This window comes from Oncorhynchus mykiss, chromosome 15 (assembly GCF_057628025.1).
Source record: "Oncorhynchus mykiss isolate SJ-2025 chromosome 15, ASM5762802v1, whole genome shotgun sequence".
Classification (NCBI taxonomy): domain Eukaryota; kingdom Metazoa; phylum Chordata; class Actinopteri; order Salmoniformes; family Salmonidae; genus Oncorhynchus; species Oncorhynchus mykiss.
In genome coordinates, this window is record NC_143036.1 from 66,158,627 (window position 1) to 66,178,546 (window position 19,920).

General features: G+C 42.0%; 2 protein-coding genes across 2 annotated transcripts in view; one reads left to right on the forward strand and one right to left on the reverse strand.

Moving 5' to 3' along the window:
- Nucleotides 1-91: 91 nt before the first annotated feature.
- On the reverse strand, nt 92-10,959 carry LOC110490570 (T-complex protein 11-like protein 2). The gene is made up of 10 exons (XM_021563997.3): nt 10,587-10,959; nt 8,027-8,216; nt 7,596-7,728; nt 7,380-7,500; nt 6,854-7,077; nt 6,200-6,336; nt 5,672-5,859; nt 4,907-5,088; nt 4,657-4,829; nt 92-1,426 (listed from the first exon to the last, which is right to left on the reverse strand). Exons 2-10 carry the CDS (start codon nt 8,202-8,204, stop codon nt 1,155-1,157), a joined length of 1,608 nt encoding a protein of 535 aa, XP_021419672.3. The 5' UTR covers nt 8,205-8,216; nt 10,587-10,959; the 3' UTR covers nt 92-1,154.
- Nucleotides 10,960-11,198: 239 nt separating this feature from the next.
- The window catches only part of depdc4 (DEP domain containing 4), a 55,054-nt gene continuing 46,332 nt past the window's right edge, over nt 11,199-19,920 (forward strand). Inside the window, exon 1 of the mRNA XM_090200876.1 lies at nt 11,199-11,301. The gene's annotated coding sequence lies outside the window, so the exon portion shown is untranslated. The remainder of the gene's footprint in view (nt 11,302-19,920) is intronic.

Genomic DNA, 19,920 nt, shown 5'->3' on the forward strand with positions numbered 1-19,920 from the left:
CTGTATGTAGACAACTATTTTCAATAAGCACACACACACACACACACAGGTCACTGCTAAACAAATAATAAGGTATTGTATTATAGCTGCATTTCATGAGAAGATAAAAATGTATTTATTCAAGTGAATTTTAAAAGCTAACAACATACAATGTTTATTCTGCGTCAAAAAGTTCCATTGTGGGAAGTTTTAGACATTTCAAAACACCTTCAGCACCTCTCATGACTTGAGTTCTAAACCAAAAGATAGATATTACATAAAATGTCCAGAAACATACAGCTGTTGGATAGCTTTTAGGGAAATATAGGTATAGAAGGACAACTAATACTGGTACCTTGAAGGTATAAAGCACGCAACTTTATAAATCCACTGACACAAAATAACAAAACAAAAATCTACATTAAGTCAACACATTCAAACAACCCAACAAAATTATTGAATACTATGCAAGGTCTAACATACAAAACATTTTCCAACGAATGTTAACACAAAATAAAACATGCATTGTATTTATCTCCAAAAGGTCAAAGGTCAGAATCCATCAGATTTAGTGATTCCATAATCATATCAATTAATCAGGGTCCCCCGCCCCAAAAAAGTTAATATATATATATATATATATATATATAAGTCTCCTAATTTAGCTCAAGTGATTTAAACATGTCTTCGACATGTTGGAAAGCAACAATTAAAACATGTCTCTTGTTTTCAATCAAGATGACATTTCCCGAGCCCTAACCAGTTTAATGGCGAGTTATCACAAGCCGACATAAGTTAAAAACAAACTTTTTATATTTCTATTCAAACGGTGGCACTTCAATGAATAAGCTAATAGAATGAATAATATAGCATTTTGTGTTCTGGATTTGTCAACGTGTAACAAACAGTTATAGATCAACTTTTATGCACAGCATAAAGCATATGAAATGTAACGTTATAAAAATGGGCGACATGATTCTAAATATATAGGCCTTTCCCTTTTGTCATAAAGTCTATGAAACGTGGCGATTGCAGCCTCAAGGAATCAGAACGAGCACTGGGGGGGGTGGATTTAGGTAGCTGCTAAGTCATTCCTTTCTTCACCCCTTTTTCAAATAAGGTGTTGTCAGCTCCAGCTTTGTATTGCTCCTGGCTCGGTAGGTATGTTGGCGGTCCTAGTTGGAGTTCACAGGGTTCTGTATGCTGGGGTCCTGAGGTGCGGTGGCTGCCGGTGGAGGCGCCGCCTTACTGAAGAGCAGGGTCTTGAGGATCATCATGTAGAAGGGGCTGTAGACCTGCTTGTTGAAGTTGACCAGGCTGACGAAGGTGACCGCCAAGGAGGTGAGCTCCGGTTGGATCAGGGCCAGGCCTCCGGGCGTCGGGGGCGGATTCACGTGAGAGTTGGGCGTGGCGAGGAGCACTCGGAAGTACTGCTGGACCCTTCCCTCTGGAGAGGAACAGAGAAGAGGCACAGAACAAACAGAGTGATGACAGGCACGAGGCAATTGTGTGTGAGCTATTCAAGCAATTAAAATAAACTGGAGGAAAATTTCACACAGTGTACAATTACACTGTCCATTCAGAATGTATTCAGACCCCTTCTTCCACATTTTGTTACGTTACAGCCTCATTCTAAAATTGATAACATTTAAAAAAAAATCCAAATTGATCTACACACATACCCCATAATGACTTAGCAAAAAAAAAAAAACAGGTTTAGAAATTTGCAAATGTATAAAAAAATAAATATAAATACCTGATTTGCATAAGTATTCAGACCCTTTGCTATGAAACTTGAAATTGATCACAGGTGCATCCTGTTTCAATCAATCATCCTTAAGATGTTTGTATAACTTGATTGGAGTCCACCTGTGGTAAATTCAACTAATTTGACATGATTTGTAGAGGCACACACCTGTCTATATAAGGTCCCACAGTTGACAGTGCATGTCAGAGCAAAAACCATGCCATGAGGCCGAAGGAATTGACTGTAGAGCTCCGAGACAGGATTGTGTCGAGGCACAGATCTGGGGAAGGGTACCAAAACATTTCTGCAGAATTGAAGGTCCCCAAGAACACAGTGGCCTCCATCATTCTTAAATGGAATAAGTTTGGAACCACCTAGACTCTTCCTAGAGCTGGCTTCCCCAGCCAAACTGAGCCATCGGGGGAGAAGGGCCTAAGTCAGGGAGGTGACCAAGAACCCGATGGTCACTCTGACAAAGCTCCTCTGTGGAGATGGGAGAACCTTCCAGAAGGACAACCTTCTGTAGCACTCCACCAATCAGGCCTTTATGTTAGATTGGCCAGACGGAAGCCACTCCTCAGTAAAAGGCACATAACAGCCCACTTGGAGTTTGCCAAAAGGCACCTAAAGGACACTCAAACCATGAGAAACAACATTCTCTGGTCTGATGAAACCAAGATTGAACTATTTGGCCTGAATGACAAGCGTCAAGTCAGGAGGAAACCTGGCACCATCCCTACGGTGAAGCATAGCATCAAGCTGTGGGGATGTTTTTCAGTAGCAGGGACTCAGAGACTAGTCAGGATGAGGCAAAGATGAATGGAGCAAAGTACAGCGAGATCCTTGATGAAAACCTGTTCCAGAGCGCTCAGGACCTCAGACTGGGGTGAATTCTCTGAATGTCCTTGAGTGACCCAGCCAGAGCCCGGACTTGAACCCACACAAACCTCTCTAGAGACGTGAAAATAGCTGCGCAGCAACGCTCCCCATCCAACCTGACAGAGCTTATGAGGATCTGCAGAGAAGAATGGGATAATCTCCCCAAATGCAGGTGTGCCAAGCTTGTAGCGTCATACCCAAGAAGACTCAAGGCTGTAATCGCTGCCAAAGGTGCTTCAACAGAGAACTGAGTAAAGGGTCTGAATACTTAGTGGGGCAAAAAAGTATTTAGTCAAACAACAATTGTGCAAGTTCTCCCACTTAAAAAGATGAGAGGCCTGTAATTTTCATCGTAGGTACACTTCAACTATGACAGACAAAATGAGGGGAAAAAAATCCAGAAAATCACATTGTAGGATTTTTTATGAATTTATTTGCAAATTATGGTGGAAAATAAGTATTTGGTCACCTACAAACAAGCACGATTTCTGGCTCTCACAGACCTGTAACTTCTTCTTTAAGAGGCTCCTCTGTCCTCCACTATTTACCTGTATTAATGGCACCTGTTTGAACTTGTTATCAGTATAAAATCACCTGTCCACAACCTCAAACAGTCACACTCCAAACTCCACAATGGCCAAGACCAAAGAGCTGTCAAAGGACACCAGAAACAAAATTGTAGACCTGCACCAGGCTGGGAGGACTGAATCTGCAATAGGTAAGCAGCTTGGTTTGAAGAAATCAACTGTGGGAGCAATTATTAGGAAATGGAAGACCACTGATAATCTCCCTCGATCTGGGGCTCCACGCAAGATCTCACCCCGTGGTGTCAAAATGATCACAAGAACGGTGAGCAAAAATCCCAGAACCACACGGGGGGACCGAGTGAATGACCTACAGAGAGCTGGGACCAAAGTAACAAAGCCTACCATCAGTAGCACACTACGCCGCCAGGGACTCAAATCCTGCAGTGCCAGACGTGTCCCGCTGCTTAAGCCAGTACATGTCCAGGCCCGTCTGAAGTTTGCTAGAGAGCATTTGGATGATCCAGAAGAAGATTGGGAGAATGTCATATGGTCAGATGAAACCAAAATAGAACTTTTTGGTAAAAACTCAACTCGTCGTGTTTGGAGGACAAAGAATGCTGAGTTGCATCCAAAGAACACCATACCTACTGTGAAGCATGGGGGTGGAAACATCATGCTTTTGGGCTGTTTTTCTGCAAAGGGACCAGGACGACTGATCCGTGTAAAGGAAAGAATGAATGGGGCCATGTATCGTGAGATTTTGAGTGAAAACCTCCTTCCATCAGCAAGGGCATTGAAGATGAAACGTGGCTGGGTCTTTCAGCATGACAATGATCCCAAACACACCGCCCGGGCAACGAAGGAGTGGCTTCGTCAGAAGCATTTCAAGGTCCTGGAGTGGCCTAGCCAGTCTCCAGATCTCAACCCCATAGAAAATCTTTGGAGGGAGTTGAAAGTCTGTGTTGCCCAGCAACAGCCCCAAAACATCACTGCTCTAGAGGAGATCTGCATGGAGGAATGGGCCAAAATACCAGCAACAGTGTGTGAAAACCTTGTGAAGACAGAAAACGTTTGACCTCTGTCATTGCCAACAAAGGGTATATACAGTGGGGCAAAAAAGTATTTAGTCAGCCACCAATTGTGCAAGTTCTCCCACTTGAAAATTACAGGCCTCTCTCATCTTTTTAAGTGGGAGAACTTGCACAATTGGTGGCTGACAAAATACTTTTTTGCCCCACTGTATGTAAATGTGATATTTTCATGTTTTTCTTTTCTTATAAATGTACATAAAAAGTAATACAAAATTGTCTTGTCATTATGGGGTATAGTGTGTAGATTGATGAGCAAAAAAACAACAATTGAATCAATTTTAGAATAAGGCTGTAACGTAACAAAATGTGGAAAATGTCAAGGGGTCTGAATACTTTCCGAATGCAATGTAGCTTGGCTGAGAACATTGCATTAAATATATACAATGAAATAGTTAATGAGCCATGTCAGGCCCTCATGTGTTGTTTTGCTTACCCACAAGACTGCGGATAGGGTTGTTTTCCTGGGTGATGCTGGTGATCTGGCCCTTGAGTGTGACCTGGAGTTCTGGGGGCAAGGCTGGGTAGTTCCTCTCAGTCAGGGACTTGTTGAGCTCACAGCAGATCTGACCACTGACGTTCCCCAGAGCCTCTGACAGGTTAAAGTCCCTGCAGAGTGGAGGAAGTCAGTGTCAATTTTCACATTGAAATTGATATACGAGTGTGTGTGTTTATGTAGAACCTACGGGAGGTGCATGCCCTCCAGGAGCACGCTAGTCATCCTCTTGAGGCGCTCGGCCAGTGTGGGCAGCCCCGAGATGGGCCCTCCGATGGCGCTGTAGACAATGAGCAGCACAGAGGCCACGGCCTTTAGCAGCTGGAGCCTCCGCTGGAGCTCCCGCAGACGCACCTCGTCTGTCATCAGGGTCTGAGTGGGTTAAACACACACACACACACAGAGAGACTCAAATGACTTTCACATATAGGGACGAATCATCAACTTAAGCCACATTTTTACTCCCATTGACATCAATGCATGACTAAATGAACATTTGACATTAGTGGAAGTTAGGATTCACCCCATGGAGACTAGATTTTAGACAATGGTCATTTGATAGACTTGTGGTTGTAAGTTGGTTGAGAGAGATGGTACCTTCTTTCAGACACTTGCATTCATATGGAATTCACACACATTTCAGACAAACAAACCCTCTAGATAAGTCTATATGCAAATAAATACCAAAAATTCATTTGACCATATAATACACAGAAACGAACACCTGTCAACATCCTTGTCGCCTCTATTCACACACACACACACACACATTTCCCCTGTGACCATTCAGCAACACCCTCACCACCTGACAAACGCACTGAATGTCACCTTTTCTTAATAACGAAGGATGAGTAATCCAATGGCAATCAAGATATGTCTTGAATAAGCAAATCATTATTTTGAATAATGATTTTGAATAATGTACTAAGACACACACACACACACTCAAACCCACTTCAGGCAGTGGGCTCTTGTGGTAGTCCCAGGTGAGGAGGCAGATGAATCCACTGTTGAAGACCAGGAGGGGACTTGGCAGGGCTTTCCCCACCTTCCCATGGCCGTTGGGCTGCTCCACGGTTGGCATGGAGAAAAGCACTTCCTCCAGAGAGGACTTGATCCACTCAGTGGTATGGTCCAATGCACCTGAGAAAGTTAGGACAGTCATTTGTATGGCATTTAATAGAGATCGACATCTTTCATTTAATGATGTAGAGAAATCAAACCCACGCTTCACATGCTGTACATCCCACAACACCATAAAGCAGTACAGGCTCATAATTTACTTTGGAAGAAAACCAGCTAGACCTGAACCTTACACAGCATGCACTGTTCCAGGAGCACACCCTGTTCAAACAATGAATGAATTTAGGCACTCAACTGACAAATGTATTTGTAAAGAAACAGGGAAATGATCCAAACGCCAGTCCAATGCCAATAAAATGTTCCTCATAATAATTAAAGGTTAATAACAATGCAGACTCACTGGGAGTCTTCTCCACGATGCTCTGGAACTTGGCCCTCTCATACTCCACTGACTGCCTCTGCAGATCGGGCCGCAGGCTCTGGATGGTAAAGTTCACCATGTCCATCTTCATCAGGTCCAGCACCCGGAAGATCTCCCTGCTCAATGTAATAACACTCTCAAAACAGATGCTTCCAGAAGTAATACCTAGTGACTTGCCGTCATCAAACCCATACCTCAACATCTGTACTCCTAGCTTCGGAGATCTAAAAGGGTCAATTGAATTTAACAAAGGTGGACTTCAATTAAGTTGTAGAAACATCTCAAGGTGAGCAATGGAAACAGAATACATCTGGGCTCAATTTTGATTCGCATAGCAAAGGGTCTGAATACTTATGTAAATAAGGTATTTTCTATATATTTATTTTCAAATTTTGCAAAAATGTCTAAAAAACGCTTTTCACTTTGTCATTGTGTGTCGATTGATTACATTTTTTTTGTAATCCATTTTAGAATAAGGCTGTAACGTAACACAATGTGGAAAAATACATGGGGTCTGAATACTTTCCGAATGCACGGTAGCTTTAGAGAGGCAACAGAATCAAAATGGGGATGGCTACAAATATCCAAATAAATATTCACAAGGGTTGGAAACAAAACTTTGCCCAAACGTACTTGTACATTGACGCAACATTGTCGGGGCTCTCGCGGAGCTTCTTGACCTCATCGTCACGGACGGGGGCACACAGCTTGCCCATGATGGTGATGATGTAAGAGGCCAGGCCGTGTATGTCCACCGCTTCCTTGTCCGCCTGCTGGCGAATCAGATACATGTCCAGCACCTCCAGGATCTGAGTCCGTAGCCGATTGGCTCCCGGGCTCAGGAACGACAACAGGATCTGTTCAAAATAAATGGGTTTAAAAAATGAAACAATATATAGCAAGAAGATATCAATCTTAAAAGCTATTAGCCCATTTTAAATACATACATTCACAATACACACACAATTGGACAGGTGAAAGAATGGATTCCACTACATAACTGTTGCTTATCCACTTGTGTCAGATCAGTGATTACTGCTCAGGGAGTTAGAAATTATACATTTTCAAAGTCTTCCAACAGGGTCATCTTCCTGATAAGATAAGCTTTCCAACCATGGATTCATCAAGATTGATAGAGGGGAAAGGGGCCAATGCTCACCTCTCTGATCTCCTCCAGCAGTTTGATGGCGTGCTCATACTCTGGTGGGTCATCATTCAGCTCAGACTCCAGGCCATCCCAGAAAGCCTTGTGAACTATATATTTGACTTGCTTCTCCAAACTGAAGAGGAGAATTGAATATCATCAGTTGTCAATTGGCATTTGAGTAGCCCAAGTGATGGCCATGTTTACTGGGCGTCCATTTTGAGCTGGTACCTGTTCTGAGGTAGGTGGGGCTGCTCCACATGGAAGTCACGGTTGACAATGATCTCGTGGGCCAGGGTCAGGTTGGACAGGTCCCGGGCAGAAGAAATGACATCATCCAGTGTTATAGTTTTGGGCGGGCTGGCTGTAAATAGGGGGCATAACATTTCTTAAATAAGAACAAAAAGTGTTGAGAATAACCATTTTGGCATTTGAAAGCTCAACCAAAGTGGGGAGATGGCACACAGTGTTGCATTCCGATTCTCTATACTACTCAAAAAGTGATGACAACATCAATCCAATGCTTTTAAATCAATGATGGGAAGTGTGCAAGTGCACACTTTCTGGAAATGGGTAGGAAATGGAAATGCAATTTTTAGGATGACATTTTGACAAACATAAGAAGCAGTCCTACTAAACAGGGAGAAAGGAGATTTACTCACATGAGGGCGAGCTGTGCTTGCTGCTGGAGCAGTCACTGGTGAAGCTTTGGCGGGAGCAGTCAAAGTCGTTGGCAGACGTGATGCTGTTACAGCGGTCCGATGACGACTCAGCGTCGCTGCTGGCATCCTCGCTAACAGTGGTGGACATGGAGGTGGGCCGCTCATCATTCCCAGGCATGGTGGGATAGCGCTGCAGACAGGCACAGAAGTCATGCATGTATGTACAGTTGAAGTCAGAAGTTTACATACACCTTAGCCAAATACATTTAAACTTAGTTTTTCACAACTCCTGACATTTAATCCAAATAAAAAAAACCTGTCTTAGGTCAGTTAGGATCACCACTTTATTTCAAGAATGTGAAATGTCAGAATAATACTAGAGAGAATGATTTGTTTCAGATTTGACTTCTTTCATCACATTCCCAGTGGGTCAGAAGTTTACATACAATCAATTAGTATTTGGTAGCATTTCCTTTAAAATTGTTTAACTTTGGTCAAACATTTTGGGTAGCCTTCCACAAGCTTCCCAAAATAAGTTGGGTGAATTTTGGCCCATTCCTCCTGACAGAGCTGGTGTAACTGAGTCAGGTTTGTAGGCCATCTTGCTCGCACTCAGTTCTGCCCACAAACTTTCTAAAGGATTGAGGTCATGACTTTGTGGTGGCCACTCCAATACCTTGACTTTGTTGTCCTTAAGCCATTTTTCCACAACTTTGGAAGTATGCTTGGGGTCATTGTCCATTTGGAAGACCCATTTACGAACAAGATTATACTTCCTGACTGATGTCTTGAGATGTTGCTTCAATATATCCACATCATTTTCCATCCTCATGATGCCATCTATTTTGTGAAGTGCACTAGTCCCTCCTGCAGCAAAGCACCCCCACAACATGATGCTGCCACCCCCGTGCTTCACGGTTGAGATGGTGTTCTTAGGCTTGCAAGCCTCTCTCTTTTTCCTCCAAACATAACGATGGTCATTATGGCCAAACAGTTCTATTTTTGTTTCATCAGACCAGAGGATATTTCTCCAAAATGTACAATCTTTGTCCCCATGTGCAGTTGCAAACCGTAGTCTGACTTTTTTATGGCAGTTTTGGAGCAGTGGCTTCTTCCTTGCTGACCGGCCTTTCAGGTCATGTGGATATAGGACTCGTTTTTACTGTGGATATAGATACTTTTGTACCCGTTTCCTCCAGGATCTTCACAAGGTCCTTTGCTGTTGTTCAGGGATTGATTTGCACTTTTCGCACCAAAGTACGTTCATCTCTACGAGACAGAAAGCGTCTCCTTCCTGAGCGGTATGACGGCTGCGTGGTCCCATGGTGTTTATACTTGCGTACTATTGTTTGTACAGATGAATGTGGTACAGTGTTATGAATGGGATTGCATGCGTCTCCAGGGTAACATGATAACAGTGGCATTCTCAGCCAATCGTCCACAGATCCAGTTACACTTCACTGCTTAGATGGACAGGGTAATCATTCTCATGTACCGCACATCAGTCCAAGCAACATAAAAAAAAGGCACACTTCCAGCCATCCCATCATTGAGATCAAGTAAACAACTTGGCCTACACTTTTTAGAGCAATAAGTGTTGAGGCAAAGCACTTGAATTTAGGCCAATAGTTTTAAAATGGACCTTAAAACATTCCAATACACTATGTCGAACTACTAGGCCATATACAGAAGACACAGTATCAGACGTGTGTTGCCCTGTTGGGCTATCTGGCAAAGAAAACACCAACAACTCCAGTCCAGAGAGCTAGGTGGTGCTTCCTTCTTAACTTTTGACTGGTACTGTACATTCAGATTAAGCATATTCAAAAGTCTGACTTGTGATGGGAATGTTTACAAAAAGTGAGCCTGCGTGTTAGAGACGAGTCTTTCACTCTCGGATTCGTATAGGCTATCCGTCGCTCAGCACTACAAGGCTGGTTACAGCAAAGGGCATTTTCAGTTAATACTGCAGTACACTGTACAAGCTGCATGCACAAAACAATATATCCACACACACACGCGTCACTGAGAAGTGCACGCGATCCTGCAGCACCAAAACAAGAGCGCTGGACAAGACTGAGAAGAGATCTGCCTGTGCCAAAAGAAACGCAAGACAATAACTATGTCGCTGAAAGGGTTTTAATTGATTGCATTCCTCGCATCTAGTTACACAGGAAGAATTGTATTGAAGCTACCAACTCCAATTAAAATGTCGCTACAAGCAATAGTTGTTATTGTAACGACATTATATTAATCTGACAAGGAGCTAAATGGCTTTTTAACAGCTAGAAGATATATTGTTTGTAAACAACAATGCTAACGGTAAATCACCTATTTCTAACGGGTTCAAGTTTGTAACGTTACGATTACATACAGCCAGCTCAATCACACCAACAAGGATAAACATGACCCAAACAATAAATTGGTAACTAGCAACATCATAGAATAGGTAGGTAGGTGACTGTTGACAAGCTCAAAGGATTTCGCTATCTAGCTAAATTCCCAACTAGCATGTGCTAATTCTAACAAAAATATACATCGAAATATAGCTATGTTTTACCTTTTTTACGTCTCCGCTGTGGGAGACTAGGTTATACACCAAAAGAGTCGTTTGTAAAGGAGGTTGAGTCTAATTAGCTGACGGCACTTTAGTATTTTTAAAGGTCCAAGACCACAGCTGGCTTGCGGTTCGATTTGGGCTAAACCGTTCAGTAGCGGTGGGGGGTACTTTGTTGGGTAACGTTAATACAAACCTAAACCGTATATACAAACAGCAATTTATGGATAGATAGCTATCATTATATATCGAATACATGTTTAATTCATCTCAATATATGGTATATGGTATCCCAGCTGTAGCTTACTGAAAGGAAATATCCACTTCGATATATGACACATCCATTGTTTACAGTACAAGTACCTCCCTTTCCTTCTCGGTGAATGGAAGGCTCTTCACATGGGACTTCTTTGTTTACGGATGTGACGTTTGTGAAAGATGATATACATTTTTACAAAACATTCAACAATACATGATGCCACGTACATTGTTTTTTATATTTTGTATCCAGTGCATGATATCTAACACGTATTATCTGGGATCCTTGGGGCGTCCCTACCCTAAAAGATTTATAACTACCCCCTAAGCATTTTACATTACAACTTCAAAGGGGAGGGGTTAGGGACGTCCCGGGATCATAGGGAGCAATAGCAGTGTGGAAAATTCCTTTCACAACTTTACTTGTCATCTCTACTTTTCAAGGATACTCAACGGCACAGTAAGGACACAACCAGTTGATTTATTTTTTACATTTAACCTTTTGCACCACTTCCCACACAAATGTAATGAAACAGCAGGGAGCAGGTCTCGAACCCTCGACCTTCCAGCCCGAGGCCCGGCGCGCTATCGACTGTGCCGCAGGGTCGATTTCAGCGCTTATAAACTTTATTTAACTAGGCAAGAGAGTTAAGAACAAATTATTATTTATAATAGCGGCCTACCCCTGCCAAACCTGTCCCACACAAATGTAATGAAACAGCAGGGAGCAGGTCTCGAACCATCGACCTTTCAGCCCGGCGCGCTATCGACTGTGCCGCAGGGTCGATTTCAGCGCTTATAAACTTTATTTAACTAGGCAAGAGAGTTAAGAACAAATTATTATTTATAATAGCGGCATACCCCTGCCAAACCTGGACGAAGCTGGGCCAATTGTGCTATAGGACTCCCAATCATTACCGGATGTGATACAGCCTAGATTCAAACCTGGAACTGTAGTGACGCCTCTTGCACTGAGATGCAGTGCGTTAGACTGCTGCGCCACTCGTCTGTGCTGTGCAGTAAGGTTGTATGGTTTCCTTTGTTTTGTGCTGGTAGGTAAACAATGCAAAAACATATACATGCAAAAGGATTGCTCTGTTTGACGAGCAGAAAAACTACACTGGCCCAATCTCCTATATGGGCATTGGTGAATGAGGGCATATTCTGAACTGATCAACCAGGTGGAAATTATGTGGCTCCTGTGAGGCTAACATTCATTTTGTGAACTTACTTTTCAAATTCACTAAATACGTTATTGTATTTACCCTATTTACTTTTCTCTCACATCGATTCCAATTCTAAACAATTGAGTATCATGATGTTAATGGTCAGCATTTTACACTACATGATGTGTGTAGACAGTATATATGTAGACAGTATTTTACACTACATGATGTGTGTAGACAGTATTTTACATTATATGATGTATGTAGACAGTATTTTACACTACATTATGTATTTATTTGACCTTTATTTAACTAGGCAAGTCAGTTAAGAACAAATTCTTATTTTCAATGACGGCCTAGGAACAGTGGGTTAACTGCCTGTACAGGGGCAGAACGACAGATTTGTACCTTGTCAGCTGGGGGGTTTGAACTTGCAACCTTCCGGTTACTAGTCCAACGCTCTAACCACTAGGCTACCCTGCTGCTGTAGACAGTATTTTACACTATATGATGTATGTAGACAGTATTTTACACTACATGATGTACAGTGCCTTGCGAAAGTATTTGGCCCCCTTGAACTTTGCGACCTTTTGCCACATTTCAGGCTTCAAACATAAAGATATAAAACGGTATTTTTTTGTGAAGAATCAACAACAAGTGGGACACAATCATGAAGTGGAACGACATTTATTTGATATTTCAAACTTTTTTAACAAATCAAAAACTGAAAAATTGGGCGTGCAAAATTATTCAGCCCCCTTAAGTTAATACTTTGTAGCGCCACCTTTTGCTGCGATTACAGCTGTAAGTCGCTTGGGGTATGTCTCTATCAGTTTTGCACATCGAGAGACTGAAATGTTTTCCCATTCCTCCTTGCAAAACAGCTCAAGCTAAGTGAGGTTGGATGGAGAGCATTTGTGAACAGCAGTTTTCAGTTCTTTCCACAGATTCTCGATTGGATTCAGGTCTGGACTTTGACTTGGCCATTCTAACACCTGGATATGTTTATTTTTGAACCATTCATTGTAGATTTTGCTTTATGTTTTCGATCATTGTCTTGTTGGAAGACAAATCTCCGTCCCAGTCTCAGGTCTTTTGCAGACTCCATCAGGTTTTCTTCCAGAATGGTCCTGTATTTGGCTCCATCCATCTTCCCATCAATTTTAACCATCTTCCCTGTCCCTGCTGAAGAAAAGCAGGCCCAAACCATGATGCTACCACCACCATGTTTGACAGTGGGGATGATGTGTTCAGCTGTGTTGCTTTTACGCCAAACATAACGTTTTGCATTGTTGCCAAAAAGTTCAATTTTGGTTTCATCTGACCAGAGCACCTTCTTCCACATGTTTGGTGTGTCTCCCAGGTGGCTTGTGGCAAACTTTAAACTACACTTTTTATGGATATCTTTAAGAAATGGCTTTCTTCTTGCCACTCTTCCATAAAGGCCAGATTTGTGCAATATACGACTGATTGTTGTCCTATGGACAGAGTCTCCCACCTCAGCTGTAGATCTCTGCAGTTCATCCAGAGTGATCATGGGCCTCTTGGCTGCATCTCTGATCAGTCTTCTCCTTGTATGAGCTGAAAGTTTAGAGGGACAGCCAGGTCTTGGTAGATTTGCAGTGGTCTGATACTCCTTCCATTTCAATATTATCGCTTGCACAGTGCTCCTTGGGATGTTTAAAGCTTGGGAAATCTTTTTGTATCCAAATCCGGCTTTAAACTTCTTCACAACAGTATCTCGGACCTGCCTGGTGTGTTCCTTGTTCTTCATGATGCTCTCTGCGCTTTTGACGGACCTCTGAGACTATCACAGTGCAGGTGCATTTATACGGAGACTTGATTACACACAGGTGGATTGTATTTATCATCATTAGTCATTTAGGTCAACATTGGATCATTCAGAGATCCTCACTGAACTTCTGGAGAGAGTTTGCTGCACTGAAAGTAAAGGGGCTGAATAATTTTGCACGCCCAATTTTTCAGTTTTTGATTTGTTAAAAAAGTTTGAAATATCCAATAAATGGCGTTCCACTTCATGATTGTGTCCCACTTGTTGTTGATTCTTCACAAAAAAATACAGTTTTATAACTTTATGTTTGAAGCCTGAAATGTGGCAAAAGGTCGCAAAGTTCAAGGGGGCCGAATACTTTCGCAAGGCACTGTATGTGGACAGTATTTTACACTACATGATGTATGTAGACAGTATTTTACATTATGTATGTAGACAGTATTTTACACTACATGATGTATGTAGACGGAATTGTACACTACATGATGTATGTAGACAGTATTTTACATTATGTATGTAGACAGTATTTTACACAACATGATGTATGTAGACAGTATTTTACACTACATGATGTATGTAGACAGAATTGTACACTACATGATGTATGTAGACAGTATTTTACATTATGTATGTAGACAGTATTTTACACAACATGATGTATGTAGACAGTATTTTACATGATGTATGTAGACAGTATTTTACATTACATGATGTATGTAGACAGTATTTTACACTACATGATGTATGTAGACAGTATTTTACATTATGTATGTGTAACAGTACAAATTTAGACCGTCCCCTCGCCCATACCCGGGCGCGAACTAGGGACCTTCTGCACACATCAACAGTCACCCTCGAAGCATCGTTACCCATCGCGCCACAAAAGCCGCGGCCCTTGCAGAGCAAGGGGAACTACTACTTCAAGGTCTCAGAGCAAGTGACGTCACTGATTGAAACGCTATTTAGCGCCCACGCTAACTAAGCTAGCCGTTTCAAATCTGTTACACTCACCCCCCTTTTGACCTTCCTCCTTTTTCCGCAGCAACTAGTAATCCGGGTCAACAGCATCAATGTAACAGTATAAGTTTAGACCGTCCCTCGCCCATACCCGGGCGCGAACTAGGGACCTTCTGCACACATCAACAGTCACCCTCAAAGCATCGTTACCCATCGCTCCACAAAAGCCGCGGCCCTTGCAGAGCAAGGGGAACTACTACTTCAAGGTCTCAGAGCAAGTGACGTCACTGATTGAAACGCTATTTAGCGCCCACGCTAACTAAGCTAGCCGTTTCAAATCTGTTACATATGTAGACAGTATTTTACACTACATGATGTATGTAGACAGTATTTTACATTACATGATGTATGTAGACAGTATTTTACATTACATGATGTATGTAGACAGTATTTTACATTACATGATGTATGTAGACAGTATTTTACATTACATGATGTATGTAGACAGTATTTTACATTACATGATGTATTTGGACACATTTTACATGACATTATGTATTTGGACACATTTTACATGACATTATGTATGTGGATGCATTTTACATTATGTATGTGTACAGCATTTTACATTACATTATGTATGTAGACAGCATTTTACATGATGTATGTGGATGCATTTTACATTACATAATGTATGTGGGTAGCATTTACATTACATGAGCAGGTTAAGAGCTTGGTGTCCACATTGGTATACACATCAACAACAAACTATCATGGTCCAAACACACCAAGACAGACGTGAAGAGGGCACGACAATGCCTATTCTCAAAACACTGAAAAGATTTGGCATGGGTCTTCAGATCCTCAAAAAGTTCTACAGCTGCACCATCAAGAGCATCCTGAACGAATGCATCACCGCCTGGTAAGGCAACTGATCGGCCTCCGACCATAAGGCACTACAAGAGGGTAGTGCGTACGGCCCAGTACATCACTTTGGCCAAGCTTCCTGCCATCCAGGATCTCTACACCAGGCGTGTCAGAGGAAGGCACTCAAAATTGCCAAAGACACCAGCCACCCTAGTCACAGACTGTTCTCTCTGCTACCGCACGGCAAGCAGTGCCGGAGCACCAAGTCTAGGTCCAAAAGGCTTCTTAACAGCTTCTACCCCCAAGCCATAAGACTCCTGAACAGCTTCTCAAATGGCTACCTGGACTATTTGCATTGACCCGCCCCATTTTTACGCTGCTGCTACTCTCTGTTTATTATCTATGCATTGTCACTTTACCTCTACCTACATGTACATATGACCTCAATTACCTCAACTAACCTGTGCCCCCGCTCATTGACTCTGTACCGGGACCCCCAGTATATAGGCTAATTTCATTTTGTAGTTGCTCTTTAATTATTTGTTATTTTTCTATTTTCTTTTTTCATTAGTATTTTTTTCATGTTTACATTTTTTACTTCAGTTTATTTTAGTAAATACTTTCTTGGCACTTATTTTGCTTAACTGCATTGTTGGTTAAGGGCTTGTAAGTAAGCATTTCACTGTACTGTTGTATTTGGCGCATGTAACAAATGCGATTTCATTTTACATTACATTATTTTCTAACAAGTTATATTTTTCCAACCACTATTTGCTCAGAAACACCTTCAGCATTGTTTCATGGTAATACCAAATTCTTTGTGCAAGAGGGTTAACAATACAAGAACACTATGGTAACAGAGTTCCTCTTTTCCATCCATCATTCTCAAACCCTGTTCAGTGCAATTTACCATTGCTCTTGTATTGTCAGTTCATTACCCTGAAACAATAACAGAATGATTGTAATCAGCAGATAGCTGGGCGAACAATGATTTGTAATCATAGTATATTCTGTCCAAATAATGAAACAACTATGCAAACAGTGTGCAAAAACAGAACATTCAACAGTCAGTTTGGTCACACCAGGGGTGTTAAGGTGAACAGCAAGGCACTGGAGTGACGAACCACCCTTGCTGGGCTGGCTCCCCTCTCTCCACTGGGATTCTCTTCCTCTGACCCTATTTCAGTGGCTGAGTCACTGGCTTGCTTGAGCTCTCCCATCCTTCCTGTACTATGGCCCCTCAGATGGGAGAGATCATTGTGGGCTACACTCAGCCTTGTCTCAGGGTAGTAAGTTAGTGGTCTGTTGTTATCCCTATTTTATTTTACCTTTATTTAACTAGGCAAGTCAGTTAAGAACAAATTCTTCTTTTCAATGACGGCCTTGGAACAGTGGGTTAACTGCATTACAGACTCCTTCTCCAGCTATATACAGTGCCTTGCGAAAGTATTCGGCCCCCTTGAACTTTGCGACCTTTTGCCACATTTCAGGCTTCAAACATAAAGATATAAAACTGTCTTTTTTTGTGAATAATCAACAACAAGTGGGACACAATCATGAAGTGGAACGACATTTATTGGATATTTCAAACTTTTTTAACAAATCAAAAACTGAAAAATTGGGCGTGCAAAATTATTAAGCCCCTTTACTTTCAGTGCAGCAAACTCTCTCCAGAAGTTCAGTGAGGATCTCTGAATGATCCAATGTTGACCTAAATGACTAATGATGATAAATACAATCCACCTGTGTGTAATCAAGTCTCCGTATAAATGCACCTGCACTGTGATAGTCTCAGAGGTCCGTTAAAAGCGCAGAGAGCATCATGAAGAACAAGGAACACACCAGGCACGTCCGAGATACTGTTGTGAAGAAGTTTAAAGCCGGATTTGGATACAAAAATATTTCCCAAGCTTTAAACATCCCAAGCAGCACTGTGCAAGCGATAATATTGAAATGGAAGGAGTATCAGACCACTGCAAATCTACCAAGACCTGGCCGTCCCTCTAAACTTTCAGCTCATACAAGGAGAAGACTGATCAGAGATGCAGCCAAGAGGCCCATGATCACTCTGGATGAACTGCAGAGATCTACAGCTGAGGTGGGAGACTCTGTCCATAGGACAACAATCAGTGGTATATTGCACAAATCTGGCCTTTATGGAAGAGTGGCAAGAAGAAAGCCATTTCTTAAAGATATCCATAAAAAGTGTCGGTTAATGTTTGCCACAAGCCACCTGGGAGACACACCAAACATGTGGAAGAAGGTGCTCTGGTCAGATGAAACCAAAATGTAACTTTTTGGCAACAATGCAAAACGTTATGTTTGGCGTAAAAGCAACACACCATCCCCACTGTCAAACATGGTGGTGGCAGCATCATGGTTTGGGCCTGCTTTTCTTCAGCAGGGACAGGGAAGATGGTTAAAATTGATGGGAAGATGGATGGAGCCAAATACAGGACCATTCTGGAAGAAAACCTGATGGAGTCTGCAAAAGACCTGAGACTGGGATGGAGATTTGTCTTCCAACAAGACAATGATCCAAAACATAAAGCAAAATCTACAATGGAATGGTTCAAAAATAAACATATCCAGGTGTTAGAATGGCCAAGTCATAGTCCAGACCTGAATCCAATCGAGAATGTGGAAAGAACTGAAAACTGCTGTTCACAAATGCTCTCCATCCAACCTCACTGAGCTCAAGCTGTTTTGCAAGGAGGGATGGGAAAAAATGTCAGTCTCTCGATGTGCAAAACTGATAGAGACATACCCCAAGCGACTTACAGCTGTAATCGCAGCAACAGGTGGCGCTACAAAGTATTAACTTAAGGGGGCTGAATAATTTTGCACGCCCAATTTTTCAGTTTTTGATTTGTTAAAAAAGTTTGAAATATCCAATAAATGTCGTTCCACGTCACGATTGTGTCCCACTTGTTGTTGATTCTTCACAAAAAAATACCGTTTTATATCTTTATGTTTGAAGCCTGAAATGTGGCAAAAGGTCGCAAAGTTCAAGGGGGCCGAATACTTTCGCAAGGCACTGTAAGCCAGTGTTCTGTTACTCAGAAGAGAGATGATTAGTGTTTCCTCTGTTGGTTGTTGTTAAGAGAGATTTGGTATGTCCTACATTGGTTGTTGCAGCGAGAGAGCTGATTTGATGTCCTATCTTGGTTGTTGCTCAGAGACAGGGATTTGTTAAGTATTGTGTAGCTGCTGGTTCTGAGATGTATGTGTGTGTGCCATTGGGATGCAGTGGTTTTGATTATTGAAATTGTTTGTATTCTGTTTTTGTTCCCAGGGGGGAAGGGGAAGGCACCTTGGGAGTGCTTAGGTAAGAGGCCTGCGGGCATACATAGCCCGTAGTCTTTACTGTCTCTACACACTAGGTAAGACCTGGGAGGACCACCCCCTGTATTTTGGGTAGTGCACCAGGTGGTGCTAAAAGGTTAGGTAAGTAGTGGGTAGGCAGGTAAGGTAGGAGAGGAGGCTTTGTTTGACATTTACTTTCTTTGTTTTGGTTCTGTTCAGCCCTTTTTCCCAAAATGTACTGTGTGAAGGAATAAATTCCCAGTAAATGTTAAATTCTCTGCCTTTGTCATCTGTACTTGCATTTATGAGATGTATCAGGGTGTTTCTTTCCCTCTTCCTAGAGGTCTACGTAACAAGTGTTTACATCCCTGAGTCAATACTTAATAGAAGCACCTTTGGCAGCGACTACAGCTGTGACTTTCTGAGTAGGTCTCTAAGCTGTGTTCACATTGGCAGTTTGAAGTGACCCACATCCTATTTGCATTTCTGATTTGAATCTTATTTTGCCTGCAGTCTGAACAGCCTTTGTAGGTAGTTTGAAGTCAGATACAAATTGGATTCCTGGCCATGTGACTTGTGATTTAAATGCTTTTTAGACTGTTATTCCACATATCTTGTTGCTTGTTAGCTACTCAGGTGACAGTTTGACAAGTTGTCTCTTATCCTTTGAGGCTTTCAGTGTTCTTCCACTAAGATTATAAACATTCAAATCAACTGAAATGTCCATGGCAGGCACTGTCACTTTAGCTTGCTACCTAACTTCTGAGTGAAAGGAAGCACCACCACTCAGCCTACACTACTCTCTCTCACACACACACACACTCACCATTACTATGACAACTAGCATAGACTTATCAGGAAATGACTGCTGTCTGAACACACACGATTTAGTCACTTGTAACTTGCTGTTTGGACAGTGTGTATTCCAAAACAGATTAAAGCATTAAGACCTGCGTTTTGAACAAAGCTTAAGAGCTTTCCACACCTGGCT

Bases quoted from the DNA above. Each gene is read 5' to 3' on its own strand.
- LOC110490570 (XM_021563997.3), bottom strand. From the start codon at position 8,204: ATGCCTGGGAATGATGAGCGGCCCACCTCCATGTCCACCACTGTTAGC. The intron at 7,501-7,595 runs GTACCAGCTCAA...TCTCCTCTTCAG, and splicing joins CCCCACCTACCTCAGAACAG to TTTGGAGAAGCAAGTCAAAT. The intron at 7,078-7,379 runs GTGAGCATTGGC...TATTTTGAACAG, and splicing joins TGCTGGAGGAGATCAGAGAG to ATCCTGTTGTCGTTCCTGAG.